Consider the following 19,274-nt stretch of genomic DNA (forward strand, 5'->3'; position numbering starts at 1 on the left):
ACTTCCCCAGCACAAATTTCTGTTATATAGGTGTTGTGGGACTTGAGCAGCGAAGGCATAGACATTGACAGAGCACAGGTGAAGGTGTAACTTGAGTGTACTGATTTGAAACATTTGAAAATTAAATTCTTTGCACTGCCGACTTAAATTGTAGTCCACATGACCCAAAATGCAATTGAATTACTCAATACAGCACAAATATGGATGTTGCTGAAGTGCCAATAAGTGACAGTAAATGAAAATTCAAACTAGTAGCTCAATGACACGTAGTTTAACTCTCCACAACATTGCTCAAAGGGGGACCTCCAAATCTAATTGCCGCTGGTGTTGTTGGTCCACTTCGGCTGCAGGATGCCGGGTCATTTCTTCATTTGAATGCGGAACAGACTGTGTCCCACTTAGCTTCTGCCAGATGTAATATACTACGCTGGCGTTAAGATAGAAGCACAAGGTCAGTGGCATCATTTCTCAGCAGCATCAGGAGCTGTTTGTCAGTGCTGGTTATGATTTAAAGCTTCCCCCTGCTATAAATAACTGAATGAGTCACTGCCTGGGGGGGAAGTGTCCTTAAATTTTAAGCGCCTCTCTTTATCCTTTCCCCCCACATTTGATAAAATTAAGATGAATGAAAACAGCATCATGTATTTGTTGGCAATGAGAGACTTCAAATCACTTGCATACATTTTTAATGTATAAAATGCCACTAACAGCATATTACAGCACCATATATATACATCCATCATTTCAGCGACACTTGCTTCTGCCATAAAAGAGCAACCGCACTCGCGATAACACTTAATCCATTCATGATACAAATACACATGATGTGGCAAAAGTATAATGTACAGCACTTTGTGATAAGAGCACTAATGATTCATATTAATGTACAATATGTACACACAATGTAATAAAAAAGTGAACACACAGAGAGGTAACACAATTCTCCCTGATCCTAACAGAAGGACTCAGCAGCCGGCAGGTTTAAATCAGACAGAAATATGATTATAACAGCATCTGTCTCCTCCAAATACCATGTCAGCTGTGAGGAATCTATATTGCCCGTCTCTGCTTCTAAGATGTCACGCTGGCAAATCTGGCAGCCGTTTTCAATCTTCAATGGTCCCTGGAGTAGTTGGCTTTCAGCTGTGTTTCCAAGCATGTGTATGTGCCTCGGTGTGTGTGTGTGTGTGTGTGTGTGTGCAGCCTGTCCATGTGAAGTGCCTCCTGGGGCAACAAGAGGTTCAGATGTGTCAGTCCAGACAGGAATCCTGCTTTGCCTCGCAGCTTCCTGCGCTCGCACTTCCTTGGCTGCCTTGAATCCGACATTTTCATCTACATTTGAGGATGAAGAGTCCCCAGAATAAGGCGTGGAAGAAAAACAAGCGCCGTAACTGAGAGATTCTTATGACTCCTTTTGGAACAGACTTGATTTAATCTGGGAGACGTTCATTCAGTCATGCCTGGTTGCGCTGTCACAGATGGTGGAATTTATTAGACAGGCAGGAAATAGAATGTTTGGAGCAGAATAATCCTCAAAACCACACAATGAAATCTTAAAATTGATAAATGTGACAAAGGGACAGTTGTCTGCAATGAATGAGTGCAATCACTCATTATTACTATTATTCATTCATCCACCTCTGTATGTTTTTGAACTGTGGGAGGAAATTGGAGTGCCTGGAGTAGACCCACGTGAGAAGAGGAAAAAGTCATGTCATGTGACATAGAATGGATTCATGATACTTCACTCAACATTGAATTGTCAAGTCCAAATTGTGGGATGTCACACAGGTGACCAAAATGAGAAGTGAAGAGCTTCATATTCTAGTGAGGCTGAATTCTGCCATGGCATGATTTGAGTCTAAATATCATCACTGTTGCTGGGACACATTGTGTAAACACACCTAAAATATCTGCTCTGCTTTATAACTGAAGACACAAAATGGTAACTCTTTAGAATGCAGAACACATATTGACTACTGATAAACGAATTACCTATGATAAGTGTTAATTATCAGTAACTATGCCGTTGTTTCGAGTGAACTTTCAGTGAGCATTTCAGGGAAAATATAGTCGGGCTAAACAGCATGCAAATTGGTACTGTATAATGATAACAGGCTGGTATGTTGCTTATACACAAATGAATGAGTAGTTTATTCATGATAAAAAATAGACTAGATTAGATGGCTTTTAATGTTCCATAATCTGAAGTGTAACCCACACGAGGTTAACACAGTACTGCTCAAAGAGAAAATGAAATGAAAGCACCAGCAGGAGGAACAATTCAGGTGGATTCCAGCATTACTGTGAACACATATCTGCTCACATGCACTCCCTCATGACAAAATATTGGCGACGTGAGGTGGTGACTGAAGAACTCCAAGAGGATCAACAGTTTTAAAACATCATTGTGAATTTCATACTTCATGTCAAGTACCATTCAAATAGCATGTTACTGCCATTAGTGTCATACATTATAATCCGTTCAGTGTGTGTGGACAGGCCAGACTGACAGCTGATTCAAACAGCGAACGTCTAGATGAAACATATTCAATGTTGGTAAAACAAAAAAAAAGGACAGATACATACACTATCTTTATAGTTTCACATAAAAAGTACTGCTGCCTTTCATCACTTTATGGAGGAATTTCAAATAACTTTTTAATATTGACATTAAGAAATCATCCAAAATTCCATTAGATTAATGTCAGTAGATATAACAGTAATTTCTGTTGGAATATTCCAATGAATGCATAAATGATTCTCATGTACAGCCTGGCTGATGTCAAGTGGTTGAGACAGATTAATCTAATAAGCTCTCAGCAGCTGTAAATAAAAGAGCTGACAAATTTAGTGGGATTGAATAAATGACTAAGCAAATGGATTTCCCATTGAAGAGAACTGTGCTGTGCAGCTTGTTGCCTCTACAACTATAGCTTAATTCAAGTGGGAGTATGTCAGGACCTGTGATGTACCCAAACACAACACACCGACCGAGTTATCGCAGGTAACTGACAACGCGCTTTTGACTGCATCAGATTAAGACGCATTCGCTTTCCTTGCTTTTAAAAACCTGTGCTGATTATGTCAAGTTTAGTTTGCGTTTGTCAGCAGGTTGGAGGGAGAAGTGAAGTGAAGCAGCGCGCTAGTCGACTGCAGCACATCTTCATGTGGAATGCATCAAAGGTGCATCAGCTCAGATACAAGCATGTAGTAGTGTGTGCGTGTGAAAATGTCGCCTGGTCTGCTGAGGAAAATTGTGCAAGGCAGCTGTTCCGCTGAAATAATCTGCTTCATCATGGCTGTTGTAACTGCTCAGCTCTGCACAGAACCCATCCAGAATGGTCCAAAACCACATCATCTCTGTGGTTTCCTTTCACCAATTGTGCTGTGCTGAGGAGACACACCTGAGTGAGACAAACTCAGCTTCAGTTCATGTTCAGCTCAGCGCTGACATAGATTTTGTGCTTAATGGTGTGAACATGACAGAGGTGGGAGAAGGGCGCACTCCTCCGCCTTGCTGTGTGGAGCGTCACGTTTCATAGTTTGACTGTCACCACACATGCTCCAGCCCGACCCAAACACAGAGGTGCTACCTGGAAGGCAAAAGAAAAACAGCAGGATTATATTTATTTTTGGATTTTAATAAGCTCCACAATTCAATTTTAAAATATAATGTATGCAAAAAAGATTGTAATCTGCTATCATTTTTGGTGTTACTTTGTCAGTGCATTTCTCTGAGAGCCTGACCTGCTCATGGCACACACTTGGAACTGATCTGCAGTACTTAAAAACCATGCTGTTCCAGTGCTGTGTGCCTTCTCTTCTCCCTGGTGACTCTTATTTAGGTGCTTCTGTTATTGTTACATTCAGAGAGTGGTTGTTGACCACCTCGTGTGGTTTCTGTTTTTTGTGAGTTTGTCATAGACTACACCTTGTAATCTGCCTCTACCTGTTCTCTGTTTCGTGTTAGTGTGCTCCACTGCATGTTATTGATCACCACATTTCATGTTTGCTCTTGGTTCTCCTCTCTGTGCAATCATTCTTATAAGAAAGTTGATAACTGTTAATGTCAGTGCTCACACAACTGGGAGAATGATTAAATACAATCTTGTTGGATTTCCTTCTCTAGCTGCGCTGGAATGGTTTGGTGTAAGTTACTGTGTTACTGTGTAATTACCTGGGTCCACTCGTTGGTCTGAGGGTCATAAGCTTCCACTGTGTTGAGATACACCTGTCCGTCATAACCCCCCACAGCGAAGAGACGGTCACCCAGGAGACAAACGCCGACAGCGTCTCGGCTGACACTCATGGGGGCAACTGCAGTCCACACGTCAGTCTGTGGGTCGTATCTGTTCCGAATAGATTTGCATTTCAAAAGTTTTATAATCAATTAAGGTTACATTCCTTACCATCTTGAAAGAAAAAAAAATCCTGTTCTGCCCGAGCATATTTTGACACTAGAATCAATGTCCCTGAGAACAATCATGGCTTACGTACGTGTTTTCACTGCAGCTAAGGAAGTGAGCTTTGCTAAAGGATGGATCATCTCACCTCTCCACGCAGTCACTAAGTCGCGAGGCCAGAGATGACGCCGGTGCGTCATGGCCTCCAATAGCGTACAGGAAGCCGTGCCACGTCGCCACGCCAACACCGCCTCGCCGCTTTGCCATCGGAGCACAAGTGGTCCACCTGAAAATGAACATTTAAAGTGTATTCAAGCAACATGGGTGCATTGTTTGTTCAGATAATTTCAAGTACTAAGAACTTGATAGAGAAGTTGCAGATGAAGATTAACTGGAGTGAAATCAAGTTTCTTGACCTGTTGGTGTGAGGGTCGAAACACTCCACCGAGCGCAGACACGATGAGCCGTCACGACCTCCAACTGCATACAGCCTGAGAATGAAGAAAAACACTCAGAAATAATTCATCACCTGCGCTGGTGGACACTGAAACAGATGGTGTGACGGGTGTGTGCTAAATTTAGGGAACAAAATGAGGTCCAAAAAGATCAATGGACCTAAAGCCATGAGACATCAAATGCAGAGAGGGTCACACCATATGTGCGTGTCATGTTCAACCTTCAGATTTTGTGTCCTGCCGACCAATGACTCAGTTCAGTGGGGAAAACAGACGCTTGACGGTGGCAGTCGAGCAAGTAATGAGCTTCATCTGAACAGTACCCAGAGACAAGGCAGCACACACACACTCACCAGCAATGCTTAGCGCTGTTGGTGCTGTATTAATTACAATCTATAAAGCCCTTCATTGAGGCATTTCCCCCAGGTACTGAATAACAAAAACAACAGTGCTGGTTTGCAATTCTAATATGCTTTCTTGTCGCCCACCGAAGATTTCTGGAGCAACAGAGACACGTCGAGCCGTGGAAACAATCATATCATATCCACTTTAGCATATAAATGAGAATAGGAGCGCGCACGTGAGTGTCATTCCTGAAGAGCTTAGAAATGATTTGTGTTTCTTTTCTTGAGTCTTGTATCGAAGAATAACAAACCAATTGGGTCATTTCAATAAAGGACTTCTTAGAAAACAAGAATTCAACTTATCGCCCTTTAGCACTGAAATAAATGTAAACAGTGACTGATGGACTCGTACGAAGGTCACTTACTTGCTGTTAAGTACAGCCAAGCCAACAGTGCTCCGCTGTGTTGCCATACTAGCAACGAAACTCCACTGGCGAGCTTGAGGGTCCCATCTACCAAAAGGAACATTATGAAATCGCACATGACCAAAACTCATCCATACAGGATGACTTCAGTCTTACCGCTCGACTGTGCTGAGGTAGCTCCAGCCATCATGGCCTCCAACTGCATACATGGGTCCTTCAAGGACGGCAACACCTGCAGCAGTCACAGAGGCCTGATGTGTCACTGAATCATTACCAGCCCATAAAACAAGACAAGAGGTTTCACTGCGTGCGTGATTAGACACTTGGCAGTAGCAGCTCGTTGACACCTGCACACCAGGGAGGATTTATGCGCCAGAACATCTGCACCTCCAGATGTGTAGTCACCACAAACCCCCTTCCAAACAGGATGTCGTAAAAACATTGACGCACCAGAAAAAAAAAAACCTCTATGACAAAACCTCTCATAAGTTATGATTGGCTTTGTGTTTTAGCTGAGAATATCACTCAAGGTTCAGTGTCTCTGACTGCAAGGCCATGACTGAGTGAATCACAACAAGTTTACTGTGTGAACATACCAGTAGTCTGTTTCTTAAAGTGCAATAAAAGTGACAAAACAATCAATTGCCCGGAATTCAGAACCCTTGTCCTTGTCCTTCCACATATGATTGTGATGACACAAAACTTTGACACCAACATTTAAACCCAAACAGTCAAATATATTCTGATTCTAGAACATCACACTCACCTAAGCCGTGCCTGTGTGTGGACATGGGGGGCATCACACTCCAGGTCTTGCTTAAAGGGTTGTAACACTCCACAGTGTTGAGTGTCTTGAGCCCGTCTCGTCCCCCAACCACATACAGGCGACCGTCCAGGACAGCTACACCAAACTGCAGACGACGTCCACTCATGGTTGCCACCTGTTTCCAGGTGTCCTGCCGCAGACAGTACTGCTCTATGCTGGTGGCGCCTAGAGCAAAGCACAATCGAGATTAAGTTGAAAGCAGATAAAATATCTATGCGTTTACTTGCCACTGTCTCACATCAACCAGATGGAAGTTTAAATGTTATGGATTTCCCTATCATGTCTTCATTGTTCAGAACTTTTAAATACAAATGAAATGAAGTTCCAATTTAAAATCCCTGTTTATATCACCCCCTCATAGCTCCAAACACTAGAAATAGACTACAATCGGCGAACAGCAGACATCTTGCCAGAACAACTGTCTCAGTGAGGTTCACATGAAAGTGTAGTTGCTCTATATTTTGACCCTAATCTTGTTACCTTTCGAAGCATCCATGCCTCCCACTGCGAACATCACTCCGACAGTTGCCTTGCGAGGACGGGTGCGTGGGCTCTGCAGCAGCGGCTGACGCTGGGGCAGCAGGTGATATTTCATTCCCTCCATTAGCAGTCGCTGGCACTCCACACTGTCCCGTAGCAGGGGATTGGATTCCAGGTCTGCCAAGAACTGATCAGACACACAGGGACGTAAAACAGCAGCAACAAATCGAAGCGACAAATAGATTAAGCAAATACACCGGTGGGCGTGTGATGTGGGTCGAGAACAAGCGGAAACACCATGTGATCACTGATGGGAGAGGTCAGATAGTCTTAGAACCTGTTCTCTTATTGATTGAGGGATTAAATTGGTGAAGAAATCATTTGTTTTCTCGACCGCACACAATCAGAGATCATCTTACTCACACAGGGTCGATTCAGACCTTAATATCTTATCAGTTCCCTGGGCCATACCCTCATCTCTCTCTCTCTAGCGCTCTGTCTCTCGCACACGGACACAATCAGAGGCTGTGCTGTGGAGCATTTCAATCCACTGCTCGGCTCCATAAAACAAATCCACAGGAAAAGATGCTGGATTCTCCCTCAAGCTGGGAATTACATGGTTTACATTTAGATAGGTGAGTGCTTGTGTGTTTGCACAGGAGACATAAAGAGAGAGAGAGGTAGACGTGCTGATATTTATCAAGCTCCAGCTATTGCTTCAGCCATTAAATATTAATAAGCACAATCTTTACAAATTCCACATTTTGAGTGTCGGACTTCTTCCATAATTGCCATCAATACAGGAAAAATAAACAGGGAACGGATAATTGAACTTGGTCACTGAATATAAAATCAATTTCCCGAGATGAAGTGGAGGGAGTAAGTAAGCATAGTAAATGGATAAGCTGCTTACACGCCAGGATGAATCCACGCTTCAGTGGCACACAATCACACACAGACAAATTAGGAAGAACCCTGCATTTACTGCGGCCCGTGTGCCAGAGTGGGGAGAAGATTGGGAAATCTTTATTTTATACGCTTGGCAGCTTATCCCCGTGATGAAGTTTGGAAGGATGATTTCAGTCTTCGCCATGGATCTTGTTGCTCGACCCACTGTGACGAAACACTTGGACAAAATCAACAGCGTGATCCTCGAGTCACAAGATGGAGTGTCAGAGGAGCTACTTCTCCTTAAATGTAGTTTTTTTTATAGCTACAGTCATATACAGTGTAAGATACTCTTATACTCTTCCCTCCACTGGAGACATAAGTCTTTCTGGAAGTTATTCACAGGTGAGAGGAAAATGGTGCACAAGATTTATCGCCGACCTGGAGAGATAATGAATGAGTGGTCGAGGGATCTGCTGTAGCTGCAGCCCAGTGCGGAGAATGCTTTTCTTTTCCCGCTGAGAGCTTCTGTTATCTGCTCTCTTTGGCTCAAGAAAGTCTTCTACGTCTGACGGTGATTTCCCATGATACATTTAGAAGCTGGCAGTTTGCTGAAATGCAATCGTGACTGTTTAATGCACAAATATACAGGAGCTAAAGATGTCCAGCTTTCATGCAAGGTCAAATCTAACTGTGGCCACCTTGCTAGTCATATGGATTCGCTCCTGACATTGTTCAAAATGACTACAATTGTTTGCTACGCAGAACAATAAATCATCTCGATCTGATTAGAATGGTGGGTTTTTCCTTTGTATTTGGCCCGATCCCTTATGTGGCTTTTCCTCAGGCTGCTGACTCAGACCATCAATCTCCTGCTGAGGCCTGGCTCGACAGAATTGGTGGAGCCAGGGAAGATTGCGACAACCACATGATAAATTTCCCACCGATTCAGCCCCCTCAAGTAAAGACGGTCCGGCTGTGAACTTCACATGGAACCTTTCATTACTGCCACTAGAACAATGCAACTCACATTTTGCTTTTTAGAGTGACAGTGGTGCAGACAACCGATTTCATCACCATATAAGGAAAATATGACTTTTGACCCCTGATGTTTCATACTCCCAAACCATCAAAACTCTTCACTTCTTATAAGTTTTATCATGCTAATGAGAAAGACAAGTTAAAAAATGCTGAGCTACAGTTATTTTATTGTAAACAAGCCAAGCTGTCAGCAAGCAACTACTGCATAACTATGATCTTCAGAATTGTTAAGAAAAATGAATTTCACTGCATTTGGTGAAAAAAGGAATGCATAGTAGAACTCAACCATCTAGAAATGTGGTTCAATATCAACCTTAATGAAAAAGAAGTTTAACATTTTAACTTCAATACACCAGCAAATATTTTATTTTGAAAAGCTTTTCAAGCACTTCCTCACTTTACTGATCCAGGGCTTTGAAATTAAAACAAATTCTCAGGACTTACTAATGAAGAGTTGTCAACGTCCCACTGTCCCCTACTGGCAAAACTGTCAGCTAGCTACTTTTGGAATTGATGTTAAAAGGTAGAACAATTTCATCAACTAAATCCTGTGAGGCTCCTCCTTCACTTCGATTGTCGGCAGAGGCTTCCAAATATGGATCAGACGGTTAGTTTAACTTCATGATGAAATTATCCCACATACATGAAGTTACATTTTTCACAACTAAATGTATTCATTATATCCAGGGCAATACAGTAGCAGTAGAATTTGGGGCAGTTGTGCTTCACAAAGGTAAAGTATTCTGAGTCGTGGACATTCACCAATCTATCAACTTCGAGAGAACTATAAAAATAAGTCACGAGCCGGGTCGCATTGCAGGCTACAAGAAGGCCATGCTCTCATTTCTAGAGCATGAGAGGCTGAATGTCCAATTCAAATAAGAAGTATTGGTATATCACAATGCGAAAGAAGTTTATCCTGGGCGATGCATGATGATACATCTTGCGAAGGAGACACACACATGAATTCCAGCCAACAATTGGCCATGCTATCGGTTGTCTGTCCTATTTAAGGCCAGCAGAGACACTGGGATGACTCAGATTGCATGCGTGAAGCAGTGTGAGTGATGGTGGTCATGAGGAGCAGAGGTTAACAAATTTAATCCAGCACACTGACACCCCCCGGTGAAAATATGCACCACATAGTGCTGTTTCTAATGGTTGATAAATATTGACTACCCATTCATGTGCTATATCAGTTTCATAGTGCATGAAAACTGTGATGATCAATCCATGTGTCAGCGTGGCACATTGCTGAAGGTGGTGGAGAAAGCAAATGTTAAAGGTTGAAATAACCTTGCTGTCTCCTCTAGCCTCACACTCTTTTCTGCTGGTGGCTATCGACAGCCTGGGTTCCATGATCCATCTTCCTCCCTAATGATGTGTTATAGCTACTTGTGATTCCAGCTGACCAGGGCTAAGTCGTATATCTGCGGTGGTCATGCTATGCACTGGAAGAGGTGCAGCAGGTTGAAGGTAGGAGAAAGGGGAGGGAGACATTTTGGCCTCTTTATCTCTGCAGTATCTGTATACGCAGTGCGGGAAAGAGTTATGAGCAGAACAAATGATTTATCTGGCATAAAAAAAATATCACACTGAATAAAGGTTTAATGGCTATGCGTGTGTGTATGTGGTTAAGGTTTAGCCAGCAATGGGGGGAGCAGCCTAAGGTCAGCAACGAAAGAAGAACAACTATTACGCCAAATTCCTCATAAATTTAACATGGAGATACAGGCGTGACAGTACAATAACTTAATATCCCAGTGAATATAAAGAATTCATATATTATGAGCAATAAACTGTGAAAGTAACAAAACCATTTGTGCAAAAGAAAAAACCCTATTTATATATTCGAAACAATTTTGTTAGACACTGGCTCAAATACTATATACATCAAAAGACAATATGCAAAGGAAAATATAAAAAGAAGATTCATTTTCTTGCAAAGCCCAGGTGATACTGCCAAAAAGGCCTGAATCACAATTATAGAACATCACAGATACCGGACAGTTAAGCATTACTTTTCATAGCCATCAGGGGTTCTTGGGTCTGATGTTCAATGAACGATTCTACAGTGTTAGAACAGTGAAGTTGTCATGTTTGATTTATATCTTAAAGAAACTTAACTGGGAGAATAAACAGGGGAAAAAGAAATTATTGTTGTCACCAAACCTTTACATACCAGGACACCAATTCACTACAAGAGCTATGATAAATAGTACTTTTAGATCTAGATCTGCAGTAGCAACTGTGGAAGAAAGAAACTGGGCATGACAATGCAATTTCTGGAGCGATAATGCTGAAAAAAATTACCTGAGGTTGCAACAGCGGCAATCTTATGTGAGCCAAGAGTGAAGGCAGGTGGCGCTGCCTAGTGGCAGCGTCATGATGAACCCATGTTAACAAAGATGTCACCACTGTTTCCTCATCTGGCACATTAATGTCATCAGAAGTGAGCAGCTTCTCGACCTCTTCCAGGGGCAGGAGCAGGAACTCTTGGCCTGCCACCACCTCCAGGAAATGTTCCTGGTGAATTGGGGGGGGAAAGAGAAAGGTCACACAATATATAAACAATGAGCTGCTGATGCACTGAGAGACAAAGAAGAGAAATTAGAGTCTAAGAAAGGAAAGGGAGCTAAGTATTAAAAATGAATTAATGTACTTAGAAAGTAAATATATAGTAGAACTATGCAAAAGCCTGATAGTAGAAACCATCATTATTATTAGAAGTCCATCAACAGCATAATATTATCCCTATGTTTATATGAAGAAAGTATCCAGCAATACGTAGATAACACTGGACATACAGTATATACAAGCATGAGCATTAATAAACCATGTTTTTATTGTGAGTGTCCCAGAGAGTCAGAGGGGTATTTATGCTAATAGTCACATTTCGTTCTGAGGCCAGGGGTTGTAAAAAACAGCAAGGGAAGAGCAACTATTTACAGCCATTTCTTAAGATGCACCCACCATTGTATAGGAATGGGCCGCTCTCTGCAGGTCATTGCAGCCTTGAGCGTCTGCATAGGAGCTGATGCCAAGACAGTTGGAGGGGTGAAGCTGCTTCATGAGGAAGGAACAGCAGGCAGAGACTACAGAGGACAACTGCAGCAGACACGATGCAGACAGCAGAGACTCAATAGTGTCTTCTCTCAATTCCAGGCGGCCTGGATGAAGTGGTGAATCAACAAGATTCAGAAAATACGTCCCAAACTAGAAGCCTTGATAGTAGCAAATAATGAGTCTAAAGGACTGTTTGACTTTACCTATCACAACAATGTGTAACTGTTAATACATTTTTTATAATTAATATGTAACAATTTCAAATACGACTAAATGAACATTTCAGTTTCATTATCCAATTGTCCTGTCATTAACAGAGGTTACACTGAACAATATCAATACAATCGAATAGATAACAATAGAATCTAGAATAATAGGTTTGATGAAAATGTAAAAGGTCTGTACCTGTGTATGCATACTGCACCAAGACCCATAATGCATCAGGATCAATGCCCTCCATCTTCACCTCATCCTGCTTTGCCTCTCGCACATCACTCGTGAACATGGCGGCAAAGTAGTCGGACACAGAAGAAAGGATGAGTCTGTGAAAGAGGAGAACGCCAGGCATCAGTCAGACAGGATGGACAGCTGTGATGAGCGGATGGTGCTCTCGACCTTGCTGACAAGACAAGTGTGGACTGAAGGGGAAAGGATGCTGCACAGAGAGTGAAAGGGCAGCCAGGAAACTGTGACATATCAGTCGCACAGCAATGATCCTGAAAATGTCAAAAACAATGAAGCTGGGCAAATGAAGTTCGACCGAGGCAACCAGGAAAGCTTTCCGTTTTCCTGCGATACTTCTCACAGCATAGATAACAGGAAATGAGGCAGTGACTGGTCTTCGTTAGATGAAAAACAACAGTCAATTACAACTGTATTCTAGGAGTTGGGTGGGGTGCACCTCACTTTTAGAAGCTACACACATTTAATGGTGCACTGCCAGAGGTAGCCCCTTTGTCAGGGAACCAAAATATTGTCCCTGCTTTTATTTATTGTTGCCAACCAGGAATAGGCTTCTATAACTTAAACTGTCAAGAAAATCCCACATTCTACATTATAGAGCTTGTGTTGCTTTTGAGTGATTATTTGTACTTGTTTGTTTACTAATATGTGCAATATTTGGTTGACATTAAAAAAAAGAACTGCAAAGATTTCATCATGACAACCCTTAACTAGATGTCTGGATAGTGAGGATTTACAACACAGTGTCCCAACAGGATCACTGACCAAGAAACAGGCTAGGCAAGGACTTTTAACTGAGTCAATAATTTGGCTGACACAGCTCATATATAATGTAGCACTAATCCCACACAACAGTGGCTGCAGCAATCAATCATTTTACAGAGCACTAAGAAGCCGTCCACTCAACATGAGCATTGGCCTCTTCCCAGTCCTACTCTTCCCTCCATCCATCAGCGATCAGCAAACAGAAACCTTGACATCAGCAAGAAAACGATGGCACAACCAAGTTGAGGAAAACTATAACTATACTATAAAACTAATAGAGCACTAGAAAATAAATGGGGCTTAGATAGTCTCTGAAGTGAGAAAGTGAGAAGGAGAAATTGTCTCAGAGAAGGTCAGTCTAAACTTTAGAGGCGAAAGAGGTAGCGCCAAGCCAAGTATATAGCAGAAGAGACAGCCTGATGCAGGCCGCAGTGACATTTGGTGAAGGTCGCTTGTAAAGCGAGGCAGTTAATTAATTCCCACTGTAACAATCCATTACGCTTCCAAGCTGCCATGACGGAAACATGCACACAAATGTGGATATGGATACTAAGAGAGTCTGGCTTCCTTCTCCAGACAGGATAGAAAATACAGAACTGATACACGGATGATCTTCTGTCATTATGCCAGGGGTTTTCACCATTTCTCTTTTATATGGATCTGACACAACAAATATCTCTTTTGTTCATTATTCAGTGCTTGAAAAGATGAAACCGCAACAAAAGCACAAGGGATAAGCAACAGAAACAGAGAACCAATGTCCAGATCAATATATTCACATCAAGTTCTTCAGTATTGTCCTTCATGATCATCAACACAATGTGGGAATAAGTGCTTGTGCATGTGGTCATGTGGAAATGGGACCTTATAGATACTTGCGAGTTAAGTGGGGAATAGGGAAGTCTATCTTTAACACATATATCTCATGCGTACATTATGATGATTCAAATTCTGTATTAATACAATCAACACACTTAATACACAGGTGAAATATCTAGAAGCAACTCAAGGCATCTTAGGAAAGGAAGTACTTAGGCACCCTGAGGTAAAGAATAAATCGGTGGCATTTACTGTATGCATCACATCAAAAATCTTTCTATCATTCACCTGACAAAAGAGCTTCAGCTATATCTTTTAGATTGTATTCTGTATTTCTTGCTGTGAAAAGCTAAAAGCTTCAGCAGGTTATCTGCAAACACAGCACAGAGATGAAAGCAGAGACAAGGCAGACATTGTGTCACGCTGTATTACAGGGAACTGCTCGAGAACAAATACTCAAAAAAAGAGAAAAGGAAACAGCAGCGAGTATCAGGAAAGAAGGTTAAGAGCTGGGAAGTAAACACTGCGGTGTCTGTTTGACTTTGCAGGGGTTTGCTATGTATCGTTAAAATAGGCACTAGAAGGCACCTTCACAATGGATATTTTTTAGTAAAGTTTTAACAGTGTCGCTGAAAACACTCTTAAATCACATACAAAGTGAGCGTTCCAGTTCCAGTTCCAGTTCCAGAGAGAAACAAATCAGGAACCAAAGGGAGAATACTTTTCCTGGCACAGCCCCTGCAACATGCGACACACGACGACAGGGATCACATGCACTCCCACACAACAGGGGCTTTTGTTCATCACCATCTGTGCCCAGAGGTCCAAAGTCTAATGGGGCAGGGAAGAGGAGGAAAAAGATAATAAAGGCATCCTTGTAGATCGTTTTTTTGCCCTTCTTTATTCTGGTACAGAAGTTACCTACTGCTACACGCAGAGAAAGCCAGCATCAAATCAGGACAAAACCGTCTAGAAATGGGTGACAGGCTGGTGATGCATGAATCAGAGGCCCACTGTGTTACAGCAACTCCCAAAATATGGCAACATTCAGGTGTATTTCCTCCCTAGATCTGATTGAATCAGCATCCACTGAGTCAACATGAGTCTATCCCTGCACCGACTCTTGAAGTGTTCGCAGAACCATCAACACATTTGAAAAGCTAAGAAATTTGGCGTAGTATTTGACTACTTGTAATTGTAAAGTACAATGCTTTGTCACAACTTGGGTTGATCTTCTGCTCCTTGAAGATGGCAGATTCTTCCTGCCTGTATCTTCCCTGCTACTGCTCTCTGTCTTCTCTATCGCTAGCTTTTACTGTATGAAGCACATCAAAAATCTATTACCGAATGGTATTTCAAATGGTAGTTCATGTTTTAAAAAACCCAAATTTCACAGTGCCTCAATGCTTTTTTGCCCTACCTGTGTGCAGGTATTCGCCTCTCTCCAGCCACCAAAGTGACGTCACATAGCTGCCGAGTTCTCAGGTAACCCTCCATCTTACGGAAGGTGACGTCAGCGTGAGACATCGCGGTGTACATGCTCTCCTCTGGACATGCACACGGCTCCATGGACACACACGAGGAAAGTGTGGCACTGCTGTTGGATGTCCTGGACCCGAGAAAAGGAAGCAAATAAACACAATGATAAAGAAAGAAGAAAAGCTTTGCGTATATGTTATACATCTGTTACACCTTAGAAAGACTATTTATTATTGTTTTCTTTGTTGTTTCACCTCATTCCATTTTTTAAATTAGATGAGATTAGACTACCTTTATCTCATTCAATTCTTTTTTTCATATATATTTAAACTTAGATTTAAAGATTTCAATTTTATTCTGTTTTTTTTCAGAAATGCACAATGCTCATCTATTACATCACAGATGCTGCTGCTTTCATACATATCCTGAACTGGATTTACACGGATGTGACGCTCATAAATTGAACAGCCAAATCATTCCGTCTGAACTGCGGTGATAAAGCAGATTAGCTCTTTTCTCTGCCACTTTCCAGGACATGGTTTTTTCAGTTTCAGGATCAATATTTGGTTTGTGATTCCAAACATAAATTCAGAATTACTTCCAACAAATATGACTAAAATAAACCCTAGGGGTTTGTAGAGAAACCGCACTTTGCAGCAAGCAGATGGAAAAGAAAACACCAGAGTCACTGCTTGTCAGCCAAAGAAAGCCGACCTATCCATTACTTTGCACTTCATATCCACTTTCCTCCTCAAACAAAAAGCGTCCTGAGTTTGTTTACTGCTTATATGCATGCCTGCCCGAATGTTTTTCCAGATAGTCTGGGGGTGAGGCTGAATCCTGCCAGAGCAGATGAAGTGCAGAAATATAGCCTTTCAGTCCCAGTTAACTGAGGCTGACAGGCACTCGACATGACCAGAGTGAGAAAGTGACCGTCAAAATATTTTTAACCCTTTACAAGACATGCAGAGACACTAGAATCAACACAGAGCCTCTCACGCTGAAATCCACCACTGATCTGCTCACATTAAATCTTCAATGACATTCATATAAAGACATCTCTTTTACGATAGGGAGAAAGATTGCACAAAAGATTGGTTGAGGCTGGGCACTGAAGGACAATGGACCCAAGGTGTTTTGAGGCGTTTGGGAAAGTACGACAGAAATGAGTGAGGATAATAGAAGAGGGCGAGATGAGTGGAGCTGAGCTTTGAGCCACTCTGGGATTCTGCATGCGTACAACGCTGCGATCCCATTTGGGATTTTGCCACCTGCGTTCTTAGATTAGCATGGTGTACAGTGAGGAGGGGCAAACAGGAGAATAGACTTGCCTTTTGATTTATCCACATGCTGTTAATGGTCGGCACGAGCTGAAGGAAAAGCGACTGCATCATTACTGCCTGATACACAAATGGACTTCTGCAGCATGGACACAAATGAAACATTTTCACCTCCACCACTGAGGTTTAGTTCTCAACGGATTTGGCTCGCCTGTCTGTGTTCAAAATAACTTAGTTATCGACAAATTTGGATATATTCTTCAGAAGGTGTGAAATGGGACAAGGTACAAATTACTCCAATTTCAGATCCAGGAATTTGACCTCATCTTCGTGCCAAAAAAGGTGTTGGGAGAGTGTTGGACAGAAGATCTAAAGGTCTGCGGTTTGATCCTGGGTTTTGGCATCAGTTAGTTTTGGTTTCAAAAGTGAGGAGAGTAACTAACTGCTTGGCGAAGGTTTGCAGTCGCCGATTGCTTTTTTAATCATGACATGTGCATTTTGTTTGTTTGGTAAAGAATAAAGAATTACAAATTATGTTTGCTCCTTTTACCTACCTTTTTGTAAAAAATGATACCATTACGTAAGTCACACATCTTGAAGTCACTTGTCAGCATTGCAGTCATATATACTCAGTGTTTCCATCCTGAATTTGGACTTATTACAAATTATATGAACGTTCCTTCATGTTAACAGTATTTCCTTTCTTAAGTGCAAAATAAAAGCTGACCTCCCAAAACATGTCACGGCTACATTTATTGAAATGTGAGCCAAAGATACCCTTAATAAATAAATTGAATAAACCGAGTAACAGACAACTCTCAAATTGTAGTCATAGATAGCGTTGACATCATTTGGCCTGGAACTAATCTGCGTGGAAGGATGTAACTGATATTGATTTCCAGAGCAAAATTAAATGCGAGTGACTCTAGTTGAACTCTAATTCAAATTCCCTTTTATTTGGGGCAAAATTTCAACAGCACGGTAGGTTATACTAGAATAAGGTTATATTAGTTTATAAATCTGTAGGACGTTCTTTAACTTGGCATGTTTGTGCAGTACACAGAACGGATTGTGAAACGAAACTCATGAACCGATGTGAAGGCAAAGAAATAAATGAAGGGGGCCACACGACTGCTGGGGCCCCTCAAAACATGCTGGATTAATGGGCGTTGACTCATTTAAACAAATTATATTCAGGCAAAACAATTGCAAGAGGAGTTTAACTGAAATGCTCACGAAATACAATATAAATATAATATAAAATGCATTTAATAATGACGTATAATTCTATTTTTACATACTGAGAGGTGGTCTGCCAAGCATGCGCCCCAAAATCTTTCTTATCAATGACCCCCAGGTTTGTGTACCTGCAGGAGCTGGAGTCAGTGTCCACGGGGTTATTGTTGTTCTCCTCTGTGCCCGGAGCTCCAGCTGCTACCAGCTCCTCTCCATCCTCGGGGTGGAGCTGGGGCTCCTGGGCGACAGGGCCCTCTCCCGGGGGCTCCATGTTCAGACGTGAGCGACGGTGCGACGGAGGGGAAAGCCAAGACAAGGACGCGACAGAACTCCTGCACTCCGGTGAGCTGACAGAGCGGGGGCAGCTCACCGGCGCTCCAGTTCTGCCTGGACCACCCCGACCCCCAGCCGGATCAACAAACTTTCTTCCGCTGCTGCTACACAGGTTCGACCCGCCGCTGGCGCTAGCCGCCACACAGCTGCTGCCACTCGGGGAATTCAAGTTGCCACAGCCGCTAACTGAGGGTCCGTCTACAGAGTTGCCACCTGGTCTCCTCCCGGCGAAGTAGTCTCCAAGTGGCGGCGGCGAGTGAGGCGGAGGAACCGCGGGGTGACCGAACCACCTCCATCGGATCCGGAGAATCTGCTTCACGTCGAACTCCTTCCGCGAGGAGGGACCCGCGCCTCCGCTCGACATACCAGGGCTCGCGACTAGGAAATGGCGGGAGGAGCTCGCGTCGCTCTGTACTATCGCTGGCGCGTCGCTCCTGGCAACCGCGCGGTCAGTTCGGAGACTGAGGGAGCGGAGAGGAGAACTCCGGAGCTCACGGGAGGAAGGAGGAGGAGGGCGAGGCGAGGGGGGTCGGACGTCTTCGTCGTCCAGTCCTGAACCTCTTACCGACGGAAAAAAAATAAGTGCATTCAAATGACTGCAAAATCTCCGCTTGACAATGGACTGTACAGCCCCAGCGGCATCTCCATCATCATCATCGTCATCCTTCCAATGAAGACCGCTCTGCTTTCAAAACGTTCACAAGGTTTCAGTGCCTTCACTACTGACTAACAGCAACGAAACTATGAAGCTCACAGAGAACAAAATGACTGCTAGATTTCAGCAGATGAGAACAGCAAGGAAGCATAAAATAGAAACATTTGGCGCTATAAATCAGCGAAAAGAGTATGAGATTTGTTTGCAGAGACCGCACACCCCTTTTTGATTAAAAAAAAAAAACTTGAGTATTTCTCATTCAACAAGGAAATGAGTCAGTGGGCTCATCCTCTTCACCATTTCCACGTCCTCAT

At 42.7% G+C, this 19,274-nt stretch overlaps 1 protein-coding gene across 3 annotated transcripts; it reads right to left on the minus strand.

Moving 5' to 3' along the window:
* Positions 1-696: 696 nt before the first annotated feature.
* LOC128754685 (kelch-like protein 5) lies at positions 697-19,009 on the minus strand. 3 transcript variants are annotated; one of them, XM_053857486.1, is made up of 13 exons: positions 18,104-19,009; positions 15,398-15,586; positions 12,337-12,473; positions 11,839-12,035; positions 11,179-11,391; positions 6,937-7,123; positions 6,397-6,621; positions 5,787-5,862; positions 5,631-5,717; positions 4,823-4,897; positions 4,555-4,692; positions 4,181-4,352; positions 697-3,596 (listed from the first exon to the last, which is right to left on the minus strand). In XM_053857486.1, exons 1-13 carry the CDS (start codon positions 18,667-18,669, stop codon positions 3,540-3,542), a joined length of 2,319 nt encoding a protein of 772 aa, XP_053713461.1. In that variant the 5' UTR covers positions 18,670-19,009; the 3' UTR covers positions 697-3,539. The 3 variants fall into 3 exon arrangements, with proteins under 3 accessions (XP_053713461.1, XP_053713462.1, XP_053713463.1); XM_053857487.1 differs by lacking the exons at positions 5,631-5,717; positions 5,787-5,862 and having other exon boundaries at positions 4,823-4,886; XM_053857488.1 differs by lacking the exons at positions 697-3,596; positions 5,631-5,717; positions 5,787-5,862 and having other exon boundaries at positions 4,189-4,352.
* Between the last annotated feature and the right edge of the window lie 265 nt (positions 19,010-19,274).

This window comes from Synchiropus splendidus, chromosome 2 (assembly GCF_027744825.2).
Source record: "Synchiropus splendidus isolate RoL2022-P1 chromosome 2, RoL_Sspl_1.0, whole genome shotgun sequence".
In the NCBI taxonomy this organism is placed as follows: domain Eukaryota; kingdom Metazoa; phylum Chordata; class Actinopteri; order Syngnathiformes; family Callionymidae; genus Synchiropus; species Synchiropus splendidus.

What these genes read in the sequence shown, in the direction of transcription:
- LOC128754685 (XM_053857486.1), bottom strand. Translation starts at nt 18,669, where the DNA reads ATGTCGAGCGGAGGCGCGGGTCCCTCCTCGCGGAAGGAGTTCGACGTG. An exon ending in CGGCCCATTCCTATACAATG is followed by an intron (nt 11,392 to 11,838) that starts GTGGGTGCATCT and finishes CCAATTCACCAG; the next exon opens with GAACATTTCCTGGAGGTGGT. An exon ending in CTTAGTGACTGCGTGGAGAG is followed by an intron (nt 4,353 to 4,554) that starts GTGAGATGATCC and finishes TATTCGGAACAG; the next exon opens with ATACGACCCACAGACTGACG.